The 23,388-nt window shown below is 42.9% G+C and overlaps 1 protein-coding gene across 2 annotated transcripts; it reads right to left on the bottom strand.

The window, feature by feature from the left end:
- Nucleotides 1-1,194: 1,194 nt before the first annotated feature.
- Nucleotides 1,195-16,380, bottom strand: ptger2a (prostaglandin E receptor 2a (subtype EP2)). Of its 2 annotated transcripts, none has more exons than XM_063007294.1 (2): nucleotides 14,673-16,380; nucleotides 1,195-2,262 (listed from the first exon to the last, which is right to left on the bottom strand). In XM_063007294.1, the coding sequence occupies exons 1-2, from the start codon at nucleotides 15,504-15,506 to the stop codon at nucleotides 1,981-1,983; spliced, it is 1,116 nt and encodes a 371-aa protein (XP_062863364.1). In that variant the 5' UTR covers nucleotides 15,507-16,380; the 3' UTR covers nucleotides 1,195-1,980. The 2 variants fall into 2 exon arrangements, with proteins under 2 accessions (XP_062863364.1, XP_062863365.1); XM_063007295.1 differs by lacking the exon at nucleotides 1,195-2,262 and adding an exon at nucleotides 13,975-14,483.
- Between the last annotated feature and the right edge of the window lie 7,008 nt (nucleotides 16,381-23,388).

Genomic DNA, 23,388 nt, shown 5'->3' with positions numbered 1-23,388 from the left:
TTTTAAAAGAGCAGGGTCCACTCAGAACAGACCTCGCGTTGGTCGTCCAAAGAAGCTGAGTGCACGTGCTCAGCATCACATCCAACTGCTGTCTTTGAAAGATAGGCGCAGGAGTGCTGTCAGCATTGCTGCAGAGATTGAAAAGGTGGGGGGTCAGCCTGTCAGTGCTCAGACCATACGCCGCACACTACATCAAATTGGTCTGCATGGCTGTCACCCCAGAAGGAAGCCTCTTCTGAAGTCTCTACACAAGAAAGCCCGCAAACAGTTTGCTGAAGACATGTCAACAAAGGACATGGATTACTGGAACCATGTCCTATGGTCTGATGAGACCAAGATTAATTTGTTTGGTTCAGATGGTCTCAAGCATGTGTGGCGGCAATCAGGTGAGGAGTACAAAGATAAGTGTGTCATGCCTACAGTCAAGCATGGTGGTGGGAATGCCATGGTCTGGGGCTGCATGAGTGCAGCAGGTGTTGGGGAGTTACATTTCATTGAGGGACACATGAACTCCAATATGTACTGTGAAATACTGAAGCAGAGCATGATCCCCTCCCTCCGGAAACTGGGTCGCAGGGCAGTGTTCCAGCATGATAATGACCCCAAACACACCTCTAAGACGACCACTGCTTTATTGAAGAGGCTGAGGGTAAAGGTGATGGACTGGCCAAGCATGTCTCCAGACCTAAACCCAATAGAACATCTTTGGGGCATCCTCAAGCGGAAGGTGGAGGAGCTAGAAGTCTCGAATATCCGCCAGCTCCGTGATGTCGTCATGGAGGAGTGGAAAAGCATTCCAGTGGCAACCTGTGAAGCTCTGGTAAACTCCATGCCCAAGAGAGTTAAGGCAGTTCTGGGAAATAATGGTGGCCACACAAAATATTGACACTTCAGGAACTTTCACTAAGGGGTGTACTCACTTTTGTTGCCGGTGGTTTAGACATTAATGGCTGTATATTGAGTTATTTTGAGGGAAGAATAAATTTACACTGTTATATAAGCTGCACACAGACTACTTTTCATTGTGTCAAAGTGTCATTTTGTCAGTGTTGTCCCATGAAAAGATATACTTAAATATCTGCAGAAATGTGAGGGGTGTACTTACTTTTGTGATACACTGTACATACATATATACACATATATATACATATAAATACATATAAACGTATACGTGGATAAATATCAACCCACACATGATCCAAAGTGCATTTTACTTAATTAAATTAATGACTGACACAAATAAACACCTCACATAACAGCATTACACCACGATACGTCTAAACCATCTCCGCGGCTTAGCTTAGCTTTATTAAGTGGATAAACCCGCACGACTCGCATGACTAGCTCAGGAAAGCCAATCCAATCAAGTGGAAGGTCGACTCCCCATAAAGCGCCATAAAACAGGCCGTATGGGGCGGTCGCACCTACGCACCTACACGCCGTGCTCCGGAGAGCAAACACGAATGTTTACCTAGCGTTAATCATGCCGCGTCTGCAGCGCACGAACATTTTCCTACGTTCGGACACGCATCTACAGACTTCAGCCTGTCAGTGTTACCGTGTCTATCCGCTCTTAAAATATTTACTTTAGCGGTCTGACGGGACACAAGAACATCTCCCGACCTCGCTGGGGTTTGTGTCGCCCCGCAGGGACTTTCAATTAGCTTTTAAAAACACAAACACGCCACGTTAGCAACAAGCTCTCCAGAGTTTCTCCCATTATAAACCCATTATACTGTACATTAGTATTGGGACGCCCCTTCTAACAGATGTAATGAATCAATCACATGAAGGAAATGATACGCTTCCAAGCTCAGTTTAATCAAACTCCAGTGTCCCGCTCAGAGTCCTGACCTCCGCCCACTATCATCAGCTCTGGAATGAACTGGAACGTCAACTTTCCAGACTTTCTTGACCGACATGAGTGCCGTTTAGAAGCAGCATGTAAAAAAAAAGTACATTAGTTTTTACACGTCAGGTTCAGATCATCTGAGCGGATTTGTTGAGGCTGGCGAACTCCGCGGTGACGGTGATGTTCTGGCACTGATCGGACGCCCCCTCCGAGTTCTTGGCTATGGAAGTCCTGTATATGGACGTCCGTCCGGCCTTGCACAGCGCGCCCAGGAGGAAGCGGAGCCTGGACGGGCTGAGGATGATGAACACCCAGGGGTTGATGATGGAGTTGATGGAGATGAAGCGGAGGGCGATGAGGTCCGTCCTGTCGCTGCCTTTGGGCTGGATGGAGTTGATGTACACTCGGATCTGACGGCAGAGAGACAGAGATTAGTGACGGTTTGCATTCTGGGTTATTATTAGCAGCTTGTTATTAAAAAGAAATTACAACTTCCATCATGGAAACAAAGCACAACAATTAACACCATGGCTCCAAAAAAATCTGTATTAATTACAGCATGGGCAGCTTTGTGGCTAAGGTCTTTGGTTCAAGCCCAACCTCTACTAAGTTGGAGCTGTTGGGCCACACAATTGCTAGGATTGTAATCTATCACAATTGTAAGTAAGGGCAGAGGATGCTGAGTGGCTAAGATATTGGACTTGTAATCAGAATGTTGCTGGTTGAAGCCCAACCATCACCAAGTTGCCTCTGTTGTGCTCCTGAGCAAGACCCTCAACCATCAATTGCTTGGATAAATGCGTCTGCAAGTGTTGAAATGTAAATTCCGGTATAATGGGAACCCTGTGATGGACTGGTGACCTTTTTGGGACCCACCGTGACCAGTAATAGGATAAAGCGCTCGTCAAACACTCAACAGATGAATGTATGAACGTGTAATGAGGAACCTCCTAAGTAAACTCGGTTGAAAACCCAGATCATCCAATTGGTGACCCCAACGGCGTCCAAGGAGGGTGTATATTCGCCCGACACACATCTCCTCAGTGGTGTGTACACTCCTACCAATCCTGACTTATTATCCCATACTTCGATGGATCTGAGCGCGAGGTCGGCTTCTCGTACGGAGAGCCACGCCCCGATCTCTGCGCTCCTCCACTTCCTGTACAGGCACAGACCTTAGTCTGGTGTTTCCCACCCAGCAGACTGTAGGCCAACTGTGCCAGCTCAGATTCAGATTAAAACCCGGGAGCTCAGAATCTCGCGCCAGTGTGCCACCTGAGCACCGTGGTCAAATTTCTAACAGTTAAACAAGAGCACAGTCTCAGTCGAGCTTCTGGTTGGTCAATCAAATCCCCTGTCTGATCGTCTGCTTCGACGGAATCGACAAAAATATCGAAGCTTTCAGTCAAAGGCACAAAGAGAGAACAGATCTATATTATAGACCACGACTTTAACTCTGATGCCACATTACTTTGGCCACTACTTTGGACTCTGAACAGCAGCTTTATACACAAGTTCCACCTTAAAAAGCATTTGAGCTGCTTCAGTCTGAGGTACCCCCTGCAGGCGGCTGTGTTTTGGACAGGACCTGCATGGGGTTCATTATTTAAGAACGTATCACACCTTCACACCCCTGTAGGCACCAAAAACAAACATCCTGCTTCCTTTATCTTCCAGTCAAACAAGATCATCACACACACACATACACACACTGCTTCGTTTACTCAGATTTACCCTCCCAGCTCGACTCTATACACCCGACACACACTTCATCATCACTGCTGTGGGATCTGACACACTGATGAGGTCCTGAAATAGCCGCAGATGTTCTCAGCTGGCTAAAATCAGGGCTCCTGCAAAGACCGTCCTAAACCTGACCTACAAAGGACTGCGGACAGTTACGTGGACTTTACTGTAAAGTCCAGGGTCAAGCAAAACCAACAAATGTCTTTAATTCTGACCAGTGTCTTAGGTAAACTGGGTAAGGATCCAACCAGAGTTGTGCCAAAACCTTGATGATGTCTGTCAAAATCTCCTGAAGTCTGGAACACGGTGGTGAGCCACCACCCATCGTTGATCCTTGGGTGAATCCTCTTTTGTACTCAATCATGATTCCCTCGCCTGTTATTAAGTCACCTGCTCATCGTGGAACACCGTTATTCGAAGATTCACTCATATTTTGCCCCGTCCCAACTTTTTCAGAGTGTGTTCCAGACATCAAATTCTAAACGTGTTTCTATTTACAAAATGCAAACTTAGTTTGGCTGCCAGGCCTGGGTGTGGCTCCACGCCTGCCCGGGGGGGTTCGCCGCAGTCCCGGCGTCTCTTAATCAACGTCGTGATGCTTTCGTTCTTCCTGCAGATTGTGGATTTTTGGTAACTTATGTTTTTGCATCGTCAGCAGTCGCTTCCTCAGCGGTTCTGAACTGTCGACCCTAATTGGAAATGAATGATTCTCCTGTTGTGGTGTTGCATGCTGGGTAAAAACACTGCACTGCATCCAGAGAGTTTTATTTTGCTTGCAAATAAGCTGGAAGGTCAGTAAAATATGTCGTACGTTAAATAAACTCCACACAGGCGGTACTCAAGGGCAAGGATTCAACCCGGGTTCCACATATAGTCCATCGGTTGGTTCAGCCTGGTGTTGAAGTGGCGATAAAAAAAAACAGTATATAAACCAGTATATAAATGTACTGGCTACCAGTACGTTGTTCGATTTTGCTTGCAATCTACACAATATAGCCAAAAGTATGTGGTATAACCTCCACATGGCTGTGCCTGCATGATAGTGCGGCTCTCCGGGAGACTCCGTCTCTAGCAGGTGAAAAGAAGTGGCAGACGACTGGCTATGTGTCAGAGGGGGCTTGTGATAGTCTAAAGGCTCTCCCCGGTCAAGGCAGGATTCTGCCATGGCTGTCTACATTATATAGCCAAAAGTATGTGGTTTGGCTTCCACATATCTGTGCCTGCATGATAGTGCGGCTCTCCGGGAGACTCCATCTCTAGCAGGTGAATAAAAGTGGCTGAGGACAGGATGTGTTTCAGAGGGAGCATGTGATAGTCTAAAGGCTTGTCTCCTTGGTCAAGGTAGGGGTCAGCCGAGGTTGTCTACATTATATAGCCAAAAGTATATGGACACCTGACGTTAAGCTTGTTGGGAAAACCATTTCTTGGAAACACCAGACCTCATACTTTTGGTCATACAGTGCAGGTAGGCTAGACAAGCTTAAACTCCAGAAGGTGCAGAAGGTGGATAAGCCAGATCTGATTCGTGTAAAGACTTAAACAAACAACTCCACAATTAACATGATTTACTTTATTACCTGTTATCACCAGGCCGCTAAATCTCCCCATAAAACACCAGTCAGTTAATAAAACACCAGTGCAACCAGTAAGCGGAACCATCTGGGACCAATCCGTCATGTCATCGTCTATGATTTAAAGAGTGAGAGAATTTTCTCCAGCTGACACAGAAATTTACCGGAAATATTCCAAACTGAGTCAGCGGCTCTGATTACTGCTCATTTTTGCCTCCTCGAGGGATTTATGAGCCCCTCCGGTGCTTCTGCGTCTGAAGTTTCCTTCCTGCAGGGCCGTGTCGTTACTCTCAGGTTATTAATCTGACAGCGGGACCGAAAATCAGCTTTCGACGTCATTTTATCATCTCAGCTCGAGGTTTAAAGGTCGTGCTGACGGCGAAGCGAACGGGGAGGTCGGAGGGGCGTCACTGACGGACGCTGAAGCGGGTCTCACATGTTAGTCCTGTCGTGACGGGTTCCTACATGACCACACCCCAAGATAAACTTCGATCTCTGAGCACTAATGTTTTTACTTTGTTTCTTACCATTTACTCATGTACCCTCATTAGGGTGCAATAATAAAGGCAATAATAAAGGCCTGGGTCACCATGAAGTCTTAAGTCTGAAGATCCTAAATAATCTGGAATTCCACCCATCGGTTAACTGAGCTACTGAGTTTCAAACTAGTTATTTTAATGAGGGTGGAATTTGATCCTTGACACGTCTCTTATGCTGTGTGTTTAAACTTTATGGCGTTATTATTGTTGCTAACAGCTGTAAAATATATAAAATGATGAGATGCTTCCAACTGCCAATGGGACTAATGATCGTAAGGTTCCCGATTGACCTGGTTTGACAGGTTGTGTGCAAAGGAACACTCAACCCAACTCAATACTTTTTGGGATGGATTAAACCAGGATTCCGAGCCAGGCCTTCTGCTCTCTTCCTGCATCAGTGCATCAATAACCCTCTGACTCTATTGACTGGATGGGCAAATGCCAACTGACACACAACCAAGTCTTGTAGAAAGGCTTCCAGAAGAGTGGATGCTGTTTAAGCTACAAAGGTAGGAGGAAGCGATTCAATAAAAAATGCACTCGGTTCTGGAATGGGACGTCCAACAAGCTCATGATCAGGCGTCCCAATACTTTACAGCATAATTACAACTGTATTAATGCTGTTACACAGTCAGCTGTACCAGGCTAGCAGAGACGTGGAAAGTCTCACACCTTCACTGTTTTGCAAGTTCATGTAGAAGTTCTGTGGTGTTCTGAAACCACGAGCTACCAAGGAACCGAAACCAGTCTGAGGTGAGAGACGGAAACAATTTAAAAATAACACCGTGTCTGCGCTCTCGCTACATAGGGGCTTTTTACATCGTCCTACACTCCCGAGAATAAGTCTTAGATCCCTTAAAATGCTCTGGCAGGGTCCTACTGAGGTGCCTTAATTCTAGGGCTCACTAGGTTTTCAGACAGACCCATTGTCTGACATTAGCCAAGCAGCAAACTTCAGAGAGCAAACGCGGCTCGACTGATCGGCCGTGACGTGAACCCATCTCGAGTGTCCGTATCCTGGTCTGATCGATGAGCATCCGAGCCGGCGAGATGCGATTATTATATGCTAAAACGTCCGTCAGGTCTCCGGCGTGAGTCAGGCAGCTGATCGATAAGTGTGTGTGTGTGTGTGTGGTAATAAAAGCCTTTTATCAGACTCTAATTAATAATTCATCTTGACGCTGGTGGATTTCAGTTATTGGGATCTGAACCTGGGGGGCGCGGCTCGACTCGACTCGGCCTGTGATTAATAATAATCTGCTCGTTATGACACAAACACAGACCTTCGTCAGTCCTGCGTCACATGTTGTCCCCCGACCACGAGCCTCTCGGAAATCCCAATACGCAAGGCTGTAAGAGCCTCCACTGTTCTGTGTCTGTGGGAATTTGTGCCCATTTAGTCACATTTCTGAGGCTGGACAATGCAGTACCACAAATCCCTTAAATGTGCTTAATAGGCTTGGTGCAGCATGACAGGGAACTAAAATGGGCCTTCCCTAAACTGTCTTTAATCACCACCAAGCATCCTACTGCTCGCCCACCACCACTGCTGAGATCTGGGTTTGAATCTGCACCCCTGTTCAAATTATCTTAGTAAAAGCATCGGCCACAGAATCACATAAGCATTCATATATTGTCTGTTTTATCCTGGTCAGGGTCACTGTGGGTCTGATTCAATATCAGGAAACACCCCGGACAGGTAGTCACACACAAATTCTAATAGCTCCAGTTGGCCTCACTGCATGTCTTTGGACTTGTTGGGGGAAACCAGAGCACCCGGAGGAAACCCACATGGAAACTCAGACCATTCCACCCGGGAATCGAACCCAAGACCTTCTTGCCAACCCAAACTGTAAACATAATTAAAAATAATAATAATAATAATGAAAGAAGAACATTATTTTTTTCATTCACTTCATTTCCAGTTCCCTCAGAATCACAGGGCGCTTTGCAGTAACACATAACACCCGACCAGCCAATAGCATCTCAGGGGATTCGAACCAGCGGTAACAATAAAAACCTCAGGCTTTTCTATTCTGGTCCTTGTGATTTTCCTAATGTAATTTACTCCCCACTGTCGCTCTCAGTCGAACCCTGGAGTTCACTGTGCGGCAGAAGCTCCTCCATTACTGAAACTATTAGCAGATAGCACTTAGTGCACTGGATCAGTGGTTCCCAAACTATTTACAGTCCACCTCCAGAGTTCCTCCTGCACTGGTGCATTCAGCTCATGAGGCACAATGGTAGGAACCTTGCTTGAGTTCTGGGGGTTCGAATCCCAGAAGGTGCATGGCGTAACGTAAACCTAGCTATTGGGGACGGGAACCTGTCGGTGCACCTTTAGTGCAGGTCCCAAGCCCAGGAAGGGCATCCGGCGTGTAAAGTGTGCCGAATTGGAACAGGAAGGATTGAATCTCGCTACTTAAGCACCTGAGGACCTTTTGCCTTCGATCTTTGGTGCTCGAGACCTTGGACGGCAAAAACCACTGACCCCCCAAAAAATACTAATAACTGAAGCTTTCTTATATTATGAGAACATATTATGAGAAGAACCAATTCATTTGAAGAGACAGTTATGTTTGGTAGAGTTGAAGGTAAAAGAGGAAGAGGATGGCCAGCAACAAGATAGAGGGATGCAATTAGAGGAACAGTGAACGAGCTATTAAGAAGCCTAAAGACCCAAACAGAAGACCGGATGTTCTGGAGAAACATCTCAACCTACTACCTACCCCATGAATTAATCAAGCGCTCTGGATTGCTAATTCGTAATCAATACACTTGATTGATCCTCACACAGACCAGGTTTGTTTAGACCCCAAACCATATTTCATATTTCCAGTCACATGATTCTTCTGTGGGCTGTGGGTCCTCAGGCCACCATCCTAAATGAGCCACCGGGAGCCGACATTTCTACACCATACTTCAACACAATTCCTTGACGAGCTAATCGATCCAGCCATCGGGTGTTTGCTCAGAACCTCTGAAATGGCTCCATCTGTAACTGATATCTACCCCCAATAAGACAAACATGTCCTGTCACTTTCTTTTTTCACCCTGAGGTTCAGTTCAAATGATCTACAAGCTAGTTCTATCAAATGACCCAGCTGTATCATTCCTCCTCCGCTGCAGACCCCTACCCTGACATACGCCTAATAACTGACACTGGTGCGGATGCCAAGCTCTTCTTTTTACCTTGCCAGTGTGTTTGTAATGTGTATGTACAGTCATGCACTGATCTCCATTATTCACCATCTCTGTGCGGGTGCCTTCGACCAGCCAGAAGAACAGCCACAAGAATAGTGTCCCTGTAGGTGCCCAGTTGGTCAGCAACACAGCTAAAATTCGACCTCTGTTAGAGGCTGTTGAATGAAGGACCCCATTAGAAGGTGGTATTTAGTTGCTTATTTTACATTTTCTGCATTTAGTGGACACTTTTATTTATCCACAGTACTGTGATAGCAAATTGTCTGAGCAATTGAAGGTTAAGGGCCTTGCTTAGGAGCCCAACAGTGGCAACCTGGCAGTGGTAGGGCTTGAGCCAGTGACCTTTCAAGTGACCTTTCACTAGACTACAACTGTCTATTTAGTCAAGGCTTTAGATTTGCACTTGGTCCACCACACTTAAGCGTTTTCAATTCACCTGAGTCCTGAAGTCTAGTTAAAATATGATCTGCTGCTCCATTATAGAGTCTAGGTGGTATCACTGGTGTCGATTCAATGTTCTTTCTAATGCTCAGAACTTTTTCTCACGTCTGGCCTTGAAGTTCAGTACAGAAAGTTATCTGAAGGTCATGGGTACGATGAGACTCTGCTGGGAGGTGACACGACCCTTAAACGAGTCGAGGCCTTCATCATAAAAGTCTGGGTTCGGTTATAATTAACGCTCCCCTGGAGAGTTCTCTTCTCCAGCTTAGACTCAAAGCTTGGTTTAAATATCGATCTACAGTGCCGGAGGCAGTGTGCTCAATCGCTTTACAGGGAGGCGCCATTCTGGACTTTTATCGTGAACGTTTCATTGATGAGCTGATCAGTCGTGCCGTTGGGTTTCCTCCTGGGTTGATATTTGACCCAATATGCAAAATGTCCTCTCACATGAACATTAACTTTCTGTATCTGAACCCTTGGGGTCTGGTTCAAACGATCTACTTTTCCATTCTGAAGTCTACTAAAAGGTTCACCAATGGAATGATATTCTTTCATAAATATTCTAATAATCGTTGCAGACTTTGAGTTTTAATTTAGCTAAGTCTTGAGGTCTAGTTTAAAAGGTTTCTACTGGCTGCCAGACGCTGTTCCATTACATGGTCCTCATGGTTGGTCAGAGACAATCGCTCATCTATTGCTGCTGTTTGAGTCCGTCATCTTCTATACCTTCATAAGTAGTCACAGGACGCTGCCCACGGGGCAGAGCGCTGCTGTGTCTGATCCACTCATACCAGCACAACACACACTAACACACCACCACCATGTCAGTGTCACTGCAGTGCTGAGAATCATCCACCACCTAAATAATACCTGCTCTGTGGTGGTCCTGACCATTGAAGAACAGCATGAAAGGGGGTAACAAAGCATGCAGAGAAACAGATGGACTACAGTCAGTAATTGTAGAACTACAAAGACCCTTCTGTAAGCTAATGAACTGTTCAATCTTTCAGTGTGACGTTCTTTTTGACATACACTAAAATTATCCATCTAACTTAGCTCTGATGATTAGATTAGTATAAAATGAGCTCTGAAGACGAGTAACAAAGCTACAGTGTGTGGTTTTGAGGGTGTGACCGTATTTTGAAACACCTTTACCGCTGCAATGCTTCCAGTTGTACTTAATATTCCCCTTTCATACCTACCTGGCCTAAATTCAAAGTCAGGCTCCAATGATCTACTGCTGACGCTGTTTTATTATGCGGTCCGTCGAGAGCTGACACTTCTGAACGCTACCAGAACACAAGTCTTTAATGCAGAGCTTCTCATCCTGCATCATCTGGGTTATTTGTGGACTGCGACACGTGGCGCTGTGGCCCTCGGCTCTATACTGAAGAGCTATTATTTCTATATATTGACTTTTGTAGATCTGGCATGCCTTCTGGTTTCAGAGTAGTCTTGTGGTTTAGGTGGTGGACTAGAGGTCAGAAGATCGCTGGTTCAACCCCCAGCACTGCCAAGCTGTCAGCGTTTGAGCAAGACTCTTAAGTCTTAATTGCTTTCATGGTATCAGCTGCAGCTTTAAATGCTTTGGATTTTCTTGGCGCCTGCTAAACGTCATAAATAAATGACATAAATAAGTCAAAATCCTAAGACTCCATCAACATCTGACGTACCTCTGGGGTTACATGTACCACTGCTCTGTAACTGGACGTCTCTGGTTTTAGTCAGGACGATTGGTGGTACTCTGTACGTCCCAAATGGTCCCGGTGGTCATCTCTAATCGCTCCTCATTTTGATGGTTTTGGTTCAGTTAAAAGGATCTAAAGACTCGGAAATGGCGTTTAGTGGACGAGAACACAAGCCATTAATGAGCTGAGTGATTCTGCACTCTGAGCTCTCGAAGGTCTAAAACCGATTATATTTCCCCCCAATCTTAGGACGAACGTTTCAGCCTGGGTTTAAATAAGTTTAAGATTATTTGTGATCAAATCTGTGGTAAACTATATCACCGCAGTAGCTTCTATTTATTCCACCTTAATATGATAAAACTTTCCATTCCGCACACGCTGCACAACCTGAACTTTAATATCTACCCTGAGGTTGAATGTGAAGATAACGGGTAAGTCCAGGTTCCTGAATGTGACATTTGAAATCTGATTTAGTAGCAATATGTCTCAGTATCTACGGTGCCTATAGAAAATGTACAAGTCGCTTCTGTAAAAAAAAGTCACTTTTTCACTTACAGCCTCTTACAAAACTCACAAAAAAACCCTCGAGAACTGGAAAATAATTAAAAATAAAAAACTAGAATGACTTGGTACTTGGTAGAGACACCTTATGCTTCAATTCCAGCGTCAGTCCTACCAGATTTGCACACCTAGATTGGGGAGTATGTGTCCGTTCTCCCTAGCAGAATTGTCCTAGAATAGCCAAATTCCTTGGTGACCACCAATGCACCGCTTTCTTTAAGTCCATCCATGCATCTTCTATCAGATTTAGGGTCAGTCAGGGCTCAGGCTTGGCCACTAAAGATCACAGCTTAGTTTTTTCTGCAGTGTGTTTAAGATCATTCTTAAGAATGTGAACGTACTTGGCAGCATCCATTCCCCCTTCAATCCTGACTAACTGTTGAGTTCCTTCCTGCTGAGGAGAAACATCCCCATAACATGATGCTGCCACCACCATGCTTCACAGTATGTATGGTGTATTTTCGGTAGGTTGCTGTTTGGTTTTCTCCAAACGTACCGCTTGAAGTTCAATCTTAGTCTCATGATTGGCGCCCTTTTGAGAGCACCTTTCCAACCATTGTGAATTGTGCTACCATGCACTATTAGCTGGTTTTAGTCTTAAGTAATCAACAACTGATGTCAGGTGGGGGTCAGTTTAACCATTCTCGTCCACCTGACGGCAGGTGAGCACATTTCAGCATGGCGCCATTGTTGGGTAACGTGCTGCACCAACACGCCAAGTGGGTGTGGAATTTAGTCTCAATTAAATTTCATAAAAGAATCAGATATCTCGTGCTGTGGTACTGATGGTGTAAGAGATCTCCATCTACGCTAGTAATTAAAGTATCAACTTTCAATGGATGGGAATGAATTTAACCGCCAACAATGATGTTGGTTGTCTGCTAATTGGTTATTAATTAACTACATTAAAAATACATCTACATATAGACCATAGTGGTCTTAGATCTTAGTTCATAGTGGCCATTTGCTCTTATGTAGATCATTAAAGCCTCATGAAACCACTGTGATTCCATAATTCTGGTTCACTGCGGTACTTTATGGTATCTATTACCTCTAAAATGTATTGTTTACACCGATATTACTTCCACATTGGAAGCACCGATATTACTTCCTTACTGGAGTTTTGACGCAGTCTGGTTCAAGTCGAGTTGATGTTGACGTCAAATTACTACGTGTGCTGTGTGGGTGGGCTAGAACCAGTTCCAGTTTCCTCGTACAGCCTCCTGGGAAATGACATTTTTGTGTACAGCACTTATGCGCCGATGCACATGCACAGAGGATTTTCAGACCGAAATCCGATCTGCAGACAACCTACACGGTGCTGACTCAAAACTACATCAGACTTGTGCGATTATTAATTCCCTGGTAGAGGACGGAGGTGATTTCCATCGTCTCTTGAGCATCACTGCTGGGTTTCTGTGTGTGATTTGTAAAACTGAAAGTGCTGTGTGGGGAAAATAAACATTTTTAGCTCTGTTTTAAATCAGGGTTTCCTTGTAAGGAAATCTAATCAAGGTTTTAGTCGTTCGCTTGGTTCTCGTATGACACAATCAAACAGAGATATAAACAGTATCACAACCACATTGGCTTTTCCCTTTCTCGCCAACAGCGATAAGGAAATCGTGTTTTTGGCCTTCAGAGGAGTTTATAAAGCGTTTAGATCTTGTGATTTCTCTGCCTTGAGAATTCCCAATATCGACTCTTCTTGGCGTGAATGGATCAGTAACACTGAGGATGATCAACTCCAGTGATTACACTCCAGTGATTTCTCCACAATGTAGTTTCGCTAAACGCCCACGTCTGGCTACTGGTGACAAGTACGTTCCTCTGTGGAGTCTGAAACGTTCACTGGATGTGTTTACGAGGTACAAACTTTGTGGTCGAGTCTGTGCCATAAATCTCGTCCATGCTGGACCGTAAAAGCCGACGAGACACGTAACTCAATTACAAACAAACAAATGTGCTGAACGTACGATGATGGAAACAGGAAGTGTGTGATGGAAGTGAACCATTTTCACCGAGTATGACTAAGTATTAATGAGATTTACGATGGACGCCAGGTTGTAATCACTTCCTACGCACTTCCTACTGTCATTTAGGATGTTTTTATTTGTTTACACAAATCGTTTGCAGTCGCGACAGCATGCTTTTAGCTTTATAAACCATTCGTAATACGTTTTGATTTACAAAATCACTGAAAGGGGGGCAAGTCAAATGAGCTTTCAAAACAAGCCAGGGACCCAATTAGAGTTATTCCAAGATCACAATATGACTGAACATCTGTAGACCTGTCCATGAGATTCTTATTCATCCTATTCCAAAATCATGAGCACTTCTATGGAATTCCTCGACTCCTCTGTGGAGAGTTGTAGGAATTTGTTTCCTTTCAGTCAAACAGAGCTGCCACCAAAGTCATAAGTGTGATATATTTAATTATTCTCTCGTCATTGTGCTTAGGAAGAGTTTTGCAGCCCCAAATGCCTCTAAACCAGAGACCGAGCCCACTACTCCAGCACTAACAAACAGCCCTCACAGCGAAGGGAATGGGTCATGTCTCAGCAACGTCTCCTATATCAAACCTTCCTTTTGTCTCCAGAAATATCAGGCCCTACAATGCGATGATAATCACCCATGACTGCACCCACAACGTCCAAAAGTAACATTTAGTCTCTTATCTTATAAATCATTTTATTTTTTACCCATATAATATCTGTTTATGTAATCTAATTCCTCCAAATATACTCCAGGCCACCCAAAGAGGATGGGTCCCTGCTGAGTCTGGTTTCTTTCCATGTTTCTTCCTTGAAATATTGAGGGTTTTGAGATTTTCCTTGGCACTGATGCCTCCAGCTTGCTCATTAGAGGTTTTTGGTCCTAGAATCTTGAACATAATTTGCTTTGAGACAATGTCCACTAAGAAAAGCTTTACACAAACAAACTTATATTTGAAGTAGCAACTGGTAACTACAACTAGCTGGTGCTACTAAGTGTACAAGCTCTAGCTCAGTGGCACTATAATGGACCTTTGACCGTTATGGGTTTTTGGGTTGGGGTGTATGTAAACTCTTACCATTAAAGGCAGGCTGCATATGACAAATATGGCTGTCATGAAGATTAATAGAATCAGGTACTCCATCTCCTCTGAGAGTGAAAAGTGTCTTCTGTCCTTGCGGTTCCTCATGACCACGGCTCCACAGTTAACCGTTCGCCTCCGGTACATCAACACCAGGTGATAAGCCACAAAGCAGTTGCATGCCACCACAGACACCACCATAAGCAGAATGACCGTGGCGTACACGTTGGCGAACACCCGGTGCTTGCTCTTGCTGGGGTTCATGTCGATAAAACACCATGTACCAGGACAGTACTGTACGTAGCTGCCGATATCAAAAAACGGCATGAAGCAAAACAGTGCACATAATGCGTAGATGCATGGGATGGTGACATAACCGCAGCGCAGGCTCACATGACGCCCGTACAGGTAAGGGAATCCAATAGAGAGGTAGCGCTCAAGGGCCATGGCGAGCAGTAGGGACAGTGTGACCAGGCTGAAAAAGGTCATAGCAAAACCAAAGTACTGACAAGCAGCGTTGCTCATGCCGAACAGTGTAGTGTCGAGAGCATGTGCTGCCTGGACAAGTGGACTTATCATGCACGTCCCCGCCAAATCAGTCAACACCAGTGCGGTCACAAGTACATGGAACAAGGAGCGACGCTGGTGCTGCTCGTGCTGCTTGCGACTCCTCTCTTTTCGGCGCCGGACCTCCAGCAGCAGGAGCGCGGTCAGGTTCCCGAGCACGCCCAGGGCAAACATGAGCGCGCTGACCACTGGGCTAGCACTCCCCTCAACGATCAGACTGTTCCGGCAAGATCCATTCTGAAGACTCTCAGTAACGTTAGACATTACTTCATTTATAGATTCAGCAGCTGGAACGTGAAAGAGTTAAATTCAGTCATTACAATTCACTTCATCCATTAAAATTTGCAGTCAGTTAGAATTTTAAAGTGTCACATGAACAATCTGACCAGTTGTCAGCATGGTGATGGTGAAACCTTCAGGTCTTTCACCAACAGTTATGGTGTTTTACTTGTATTAATTAATTAAAATAAATTTACAATAATTCCACAGCTTCTTAAAAGGTGTCAGTTTTTCCAGTTTGTTAGTGGAACTTAAAAATGAATCCAGTAATAGAGTTTAGTCAGAGAGAATTCAGTTAAATTCCAGTTATCCAAGAAACTTCTTCCGTTAACAGTTTGAAATGATCCGTTAGGATTTAAATTGATCCGTTACAGTTTGAATTTATCCTTTGAAGTTTGAATTTATCCGTTAGCGTTCGAATGTGTCCGTTACAGTTTGAAATTCAAATTCAAAAGTGTCTCGCGGAGGAAAATCCGTTAAATTCGTCTGGATGGAATCGGTGAATTTTTAAGCTCCATTAACTGAAATAACGACGATCTTCGTCCTGAAATATTAATATTAATACTGATAATTATTCCAATAATTAATCAAAACAATTCCACAATCGTTCCGGTAAAGTAAGAGAATCAGAAGGAGGTTTTAAAGAAACTCCTGAAGTCAGAAACTATAAACTGAAGACTGAATATAACTGAATATTGTCCTCGGTATGTAAAACAGAACCGAACACACCAATAAATTCTCTCTCGGTTCACTATACAGGCGGAACTTCCGAGAAAAGCTCGATTCTCCGGTGGTTTTATCCATCATATTTAATAACTCATATATAATCCATCATAATACAGTGATGACGTTCCCACGCTGAGCTGCACGCGCTCTCTGCTGTTGAACGAGCTGCGCGCTGTCACTGGATTGCTGGGTTGCCAGATTGGAATGACCGATCAAATCCCCCAATCACAGATTCAACCGGGGGACTGTCCAAACTTTTTTTTTTGTCAAATCAAATGAACCCTAAACTACGGCGGCGTATTAGGGCCACTTTAAAAATATATAGATTTTTTTAAGTTTTGATTTTGAGAATAAAGTCAAAACATTACGAGATTAAAGTCGAAATAAATACGAGATTAAAGTCGAAATAAATACGAGATTAAAGTCAAAATAAATACGAGATTAAAGTCGAAATAAATACGAGATTAAAGTCGAAATAAATACGAGATTAAAGTCGAAATAATTACGAGATTAAAGTCAAAATAATTACGAGATTAAAGTCAAAATAATTACAAGATTAAAGTCGAAATATTATGGTCATAGCAACCTCCTTGTGTTAAAATGAGGGATGTTCATGATTTGTACTTTTATATATCGGTTTCACAAATAAAGAAATCCACAATCTCCTGCACATCAGCACCAGCGCGTTATTAGTATACAGACAGTGAAACGGCTTTGCAATAAACTGGGTTTATTTAGAAGAACGTCGCCACCGGTGCGCTCGGCGTCTGCGTCGTCGCCAGTACTTCAACCGAGCCTTATGGACTCGTACGATAAACTAAAGCCACATGGCATCGCTATAAACGGTTGCACTGACGGGTTTAGTCATCATGTCATGTGGATGGAAGTGTACAATACAGACAGCCACCCAAAAATAATCACGGGTTACTGGATAACCACAGTAACGTGCAGTGGAGGCCGATCCAGGTACTGAGACCCGAGCTTCTCTGAACTGACAAGCCTGCGACGGCTGCTCACTGTTTGGCCGTAATATTTCCACTTTATTCTCATAATATTTCGACTTTAATCTCGAAATAATTTCGACTTTAATCTCGAAATAATTTCGACTTTGTTCTCATAATATTTCGACTTTGTTCTCATAATATTTCGACTTTATTCTCATAATATTTCGACTTTAATCTCAAAATAATTTCGACTTTATTCTCATAATATTTCGACTTTAATCTTGAAATTGAAACTGATACGACTTTATTCTCGAAATTAAAACTTAAAAATATTTCTTACAGTGGCCCTAATATGCCGTCGTACTAAGCTGACAATGGATCCACTTTGTCTTTTTTGGGAGTCCCATAAACGGAAGCTTTTGTGTTCACTGGAAGTTATTCTGTTGAAGTGGATTTCTGACAGACCCCCAACACTTTCTGACTGGCATAGAGTCATTTTAGATTTTTTGCCAATGGAATATTTAACATACTGAGCTAGAATCTGGGCTGGTGATAGAATCCCAAGAATATTCTTAGAAAGAATAATAAAGAGGGGTTAGGAACTTGGAGTTACCCTCTGATCACCAGTTATTATATGGGGGCATGTTATACTGGAGATGCGACCAAGTTTGTATTACAAAGACTTAAGTTTGGGGCTTGTATATTTGTATTTACTTTATTTTATTTATTTATTTATGTATCATGTACTGGCCAACACTACTCTTGTCCCTGTCTCGTCTCCCTTAATTACTTGTTTTTTTGTATTGATTGTTTTGTTGTTTTTCTGCACTGTGTATATTTTATTGTCCTGCACTTTTTGTTCTCTGTTGCACCCTGGTCCTGGTCCTGGTCCTGGTCCTGGTGAAACGTTGTTTCGTTTCAATATGTACCTGTATAGAGCTGAAATGTCATTTAAATCCTCTCTTAAACTCTTGAGAAACAAAAATTGAATACAGTATGGAGGACTGTTTGGATATTGTATATAACATAACATTTCAAGTAGAGACTATAAACTATAACTATAAACTATAAATACTAATTAATAACATTTTGCCAATCATAGCTTTGAAACGTCTACAATAACAAAATACTTTGTTTGTGCAGCATTTGTCTTCACTTGTCTTTGATTTCCATGGTCCCTTCAGTGGCATCCTGATCCACAGGGGTCCAATATAAGAAGCAGAAAGGAATCTTTTAATAAATAAACAACCTTAACTGTTTTAAATTGGTGGTATGAGTTGGAACGCTGTTGGATATTTTCTATTCTTTTTTTAACTGCCAGTTTAAACAGTATGTACCCGAATTATCAAAACGTGAAATAGTGGCTGGATATGTTATTCAGAATGTATTATTCTGAATAACTATGTTGTTTATAATAAATTATAACGTTTTAAAAGAACTTCGGTGTCACCACTAGGTTCCATGTGGAGCCACGATCTAAGACTTTTTGCTGTTGTATTGCTGCCTCCTAGCGGTGAGTCACTTTAACTGCACCTCAGAATTTCTGCTCCATTTTAAAGCTTTACAGATTTAATCTTTAGGTTTATTTAGCCACCGTGCACAGTGAGGAGGATGGTTAAGCAGCAAAAAATCACCCACTGATTATGGTTATCGCTTTTCTAACAGCTGTCTGGTTATATTTCATGGTTATAAATATTACACAGTACTTGACTGTTTCCATCTTGGAAGAGATTCACATTCTGTAAACTAGTTTCAGTGAGAATCTGAGAGTCTAATGAAGCTCCAGTGAATTCCTCAAGTATGTACTTCCTCTGTTCAGTCCTCCTCTGTCCTGCTGGCTCACATTTCATCTCTCCAGCCTGAGCCCTGTTTGCTCTCATTATCTCTCTGAATGCCATACTTAACCTCCAGAGGCGATGATGTCCAGCAGTCCTGGTTCCCACACTGAGAGCACATTATCAAGCCAGATCTAGTCAGTGGTCAGTCTAATAAACATACACAAATGTAACTGGAGAGGACGAGTCAAGGAATTTCTAACCAGTGTAGAACGTTTGTGTTAAGATGAAGCTACAGTGTATCACAAAAGTGAGTACACCCCTCACATTTCTGCAAATATTTCATTATATCTTTTCATGGCACAACACTATAGACATGAAACTTGGATATAACTTAGAGTAGTCAGTGTAAAACTTGTATAGCAGTGTAGATTTACTGTCTTCTGAAAATAACTCAACACACAGCCATTAATGTCTAAATAGCTGCAACATAAGTGAGTACACCCCACAGTGAACATGTCCAAATTGTGCCCAAATGTGTCGTTGTCCCTCCCTGGTGTCATGTGTCAAGGTCCCAGGTGTAAATGGGGAGCAGGGCTGTTAAATTTGGTGTTTTGGGTACAATTCTCTCATACTGGCCACTGGATATTCAACATGGCACCTCATGGCAAAGAACTCTCTGAGGATGTGAGAAATAGAATTGTTGCTCTCCACAAAGATGGCCTGGGCTATAAGAAGATTGCTAACACCCTGAAACTGAGCTACAGCATGGTGGCCAAGGTCATAAAGCGGTTTTCCAGGACAGGTTCCACTCGGAACAGGCTTCGCCAGGGTCGACCAAAGAAGTTGAGTCCACGTGTTCGGCGTCATATCCAGAGGTTGGCTTTAAAAAATAGACACATGAGTGCTGCCAGCATTGCTGCAGAGGTTGAAGACGTGGGAGGTCAGCCTGTCAGTGCTCAGACCATACGCCGCACACTGCATCAACTCGGTCTGCATGGTCGTCATCCCAGAAGGAAGCTGACACACAAGAAAGCCCGCAAACAGTTTGCTGAAGACAAGCAGTCCAAGAACATGGATTACTGGAATGCCCTGTGGTGTGACGAGACCAAGATAAACTCGTTTGGCTCAGATGGTGTCCAGCATGTGTGGCGGCGCCCTGGTGAGAAGTACCAAGACAACTGTATCTTGCCTACAGTCAAGCATGGTGGTGGTAGCATCATGGTCTTGGGCTGCATGAGTGTTGCTGGCACTGGGGAGCTGCAGTTCATTGAGGGAAACATGAATTCCAACATGTACTGTGACATTCTGAAACAGAGCATGATCCCCTCCCTTCGAAAACTGGGCCTCATGGCAGTTTTCCAACAGGATAACGACCCCAAACACAACCTCCAAGATGACAACTGCCTTGCTGAGGAAGCTGAAGGTAAAGGTGATGGACTAAACCCAATTGAGCACCTGTGGCGCATCCTCAAGTGGAAGGTGGAGGAGTTCAAGGTGTCTAACATCCACCAGCTCCGTGATGTCATCATGGAGGAGTGGAAGAGGATTCCAGTAGCAACCTGTGCAGCTCTGGTGAATTCCATGCCCAGAAGGGTTAAGGCAGTGCTGGATAATAATGGTGGTCACACAAAATATTGACACTTTGGGCACAATTTGGACATGTTCACTGTGGGGTGTACTCACTTATGTTGCAGCTATTTAGACATTAATGGCTGTGTGTTGAGTTATTTTCAGAAGACAGTAAATCTACACTGCTATACAAGCTGTACACTGACTACTCTAAGTTATATCCAAGTTTCATGTCTATAGTGTTGACCCATGAAAAGATATAATGAAATATTTGCAGAAATGTGAGAGGTGTACTCACTTTTGTGATACACTGTACATGTTAGTGAGTGTGTGATATACTGTATATGTAACAGCAGAACAGAATGTGATATCTGCTACTCACACTTCTCCCATGAGTGCATGGTTCTGAGGGCTGGATGAGACAGGATACTGTTCTCAGTTCTGCATTCTGATAAACAAACAGCAGCCTGGGTAATTTTCACTGCATGGACAAATGTAATGTGTACCACTTCCCAGACCTGCTCGAACAGCAATGGCCCGTCCCTAAACTGTTTATGCAAACCTGGAAGCATGTCATTTCCTTTCAGTAATCGATTTATTACAGGTGAGAGAGTGAGAGGAATTTTGTGTTTTCGCCTTTATTACATAATTGTGACTTTTTAATTACAAGAGGAAAATGAGGGGAACGTTTATTATGTGACATAAATGAACCACATGGTGGCAGCACAAGCACAAGATTATTATTATTATTATTATTATTATTATTATTATTATAACAGATTTACTTTATTATTGTTATTATTATTATCGTCATTTGTGTTATTATTAATGTTTATATTATTATTGTTATTATTACATTTTTGATATACTTTATTATTATTATTATTATTATAGATTTACTTTATTATCGTTATCATTACTTTATCATCGTTATTATTATATTATTATTATTAATATTAGTAAACTTTATTATTATTATTATTATTACTATTATACTTTATTATTATTATTATTATACTTTATTATTAATATTATTATACTTTATTATTAATATTAATAAACTTTATTATTATTATACTTTATTATTATTATTATTATACTTTATTATTATTATCATTATTATTAATAAACTTTATTATTATTATTATTAAACTTTATTATTATTATTATATTAATATTATACCTTTTATTATTATTATTATTATTATTATTATAATTATTATTATTATTATTATTATCATCCAAACCTTTGCTTAAGACTGAAATTATATGGCGCTCAAGAGGCACAGCGGTCAATTATGCTTACCCACAACCACTGAGATCTGGGTTCAAATCTCAGCTTTGCTATCAGCCAGCCAAACATCTACACAGACATTATTTACTGTGTCAGAACGGGTGTGGTTAAAGCCCTGAAATAGATTGGCGCCTTGTCCAGAGTTTCTCTGTTGAACCGGACCTGTGGGACCCTGACCAGGATGAAGCGGTTGATGTAAATAATAAATAAATGTAATTATATGACAGGAGGTTTGTTCTGTGTCTCAGTGAGGCTTTGCAGGTCCAGGGGCCCCTACACATACATACACATACATACATTTACATGTACAGCACTAGAAGGTGATTTGTGGCTCGGTTATGGTTCACGGCCCGGCGGTGGAGAAGCCCTGCTGTCAGCCCACGTGTATTAAACCCAGAAGAAACCACTCCACTGTTCTGGTATTAGTGATTATACTGTTTATCAGTAGCAGACGTTTTAACATGCACATACACAGTGTTAGTTCATTCTCACTAGGTGTGAATCTTCATAAGCATGGAGTGATCCTGCCACAACAAGGTGTGAACTTCTCATCTCTCGGTTAATTGAGTTTGCATCTGTGGGCCAATACACGTCTCCTAAATAAAGGGGGCGGCATATGTGCACATCAGGAGAACTGTGACCTCTACCACCAAGAATCAGCAAGATTAATTCATAATATATAATAAAATGTATGTGAGGAGTGTACCAGTGTGTATAAAGCAAGGTCCATCAAGACATGGGGTGGGCAGGTTGGTGTAGAGAAACCTCAGAGATCCAGACAGAGTTTTCAACCCTACTAAACACGTTTGGGATGAATTGGAATGCTAATTGTGAGCCAGACTAACATTTAACTGCATGGAAATCCTGTGAAAAAACTTTGACACCACTGGTGCCAATGGTTTTAAAATGAAAAGTCCAACAAGCTCCCGGTGAGGTGTCCACATTCTTTTGACCATATGGTGCTCCATAGATTTACAGCTGTAAGGACCGTGGCTTGATCCTCACATCTGCTTTCTGATAAGTGAAGCGTCAGATCCTCCCCAAAACGCCCTGAGCAGCGTGTGAAGTGTCATGAACCACCACCATGTGATGAACCGCCACTCTGCCTAGTGTTTCCAGGCTCTGGACCCAGGGTGACCCTGATCAGGGAGAAGCTAAATAGAAATTCTCCTAGAAGCTCCACTGCCCTGCAGAACTTCTCCTGCTACCAACACCTGATCCAGCTTAGGTGAGGAACCAAACGTCTCCTGAACGTTGGATCACCTGGATCAGGTGTCTTGGTAGCAGGTAAAATATGTGGAGCCTATGTGGCTGTGGAGCCTCCAGGACTGGACCTGTAAAGTTCTGCTTCCCTTTATGGACCAAGAAGCTTGAGTGGAAATGTTCATGAGAAGGACCAAGAGGTCAGCTGGGAACAGGGAGCAGAAAGGTTGAACAACAGACTGTTGCCAAATATGGTCTTCGGAAGAATGTCTCAGCCAATCAGAGCCTGGTAACGTAAAAGCCTGCCTATTTCATCTGGGTTGCCAGATTGTCTAAATCATCACAAGGTTTTG

This window comes from Trichomycterus rosablanca, chromosome 13 (assembly GCF_030014385.1).
Source record: "Trichomycterus rosablanca isolate fTriRos1 chromosome 13, fTriRos1.hap1, whole genome shotgun sequence".
NCBI lineage: Eukaryota > Metazoa > Chordata > Actinopteri > Siluriformes > Trichomycteridae > Trichomycterus > Trichomycterus rosablanca.
This window is presented reverse-complemented; position numbering and strand designations above follow the sequence as displayed.

Coding starts and splice junctions, on each gene's coding strand:
- ptger2a (XM_063007294.1), bottom strand. CDS start 15,506: ATGTCTAACGTTACTGAGAGTCTTCAGAATGGATCTTGCCGGAACAGT. Junction 2,263..14,672: donor TATGCAGCCTGCCTTTAATG/GTAAGAGTTTAC, acceptor CTCTGCCGTCAG/ATCCGAGTGTACATCAACTC.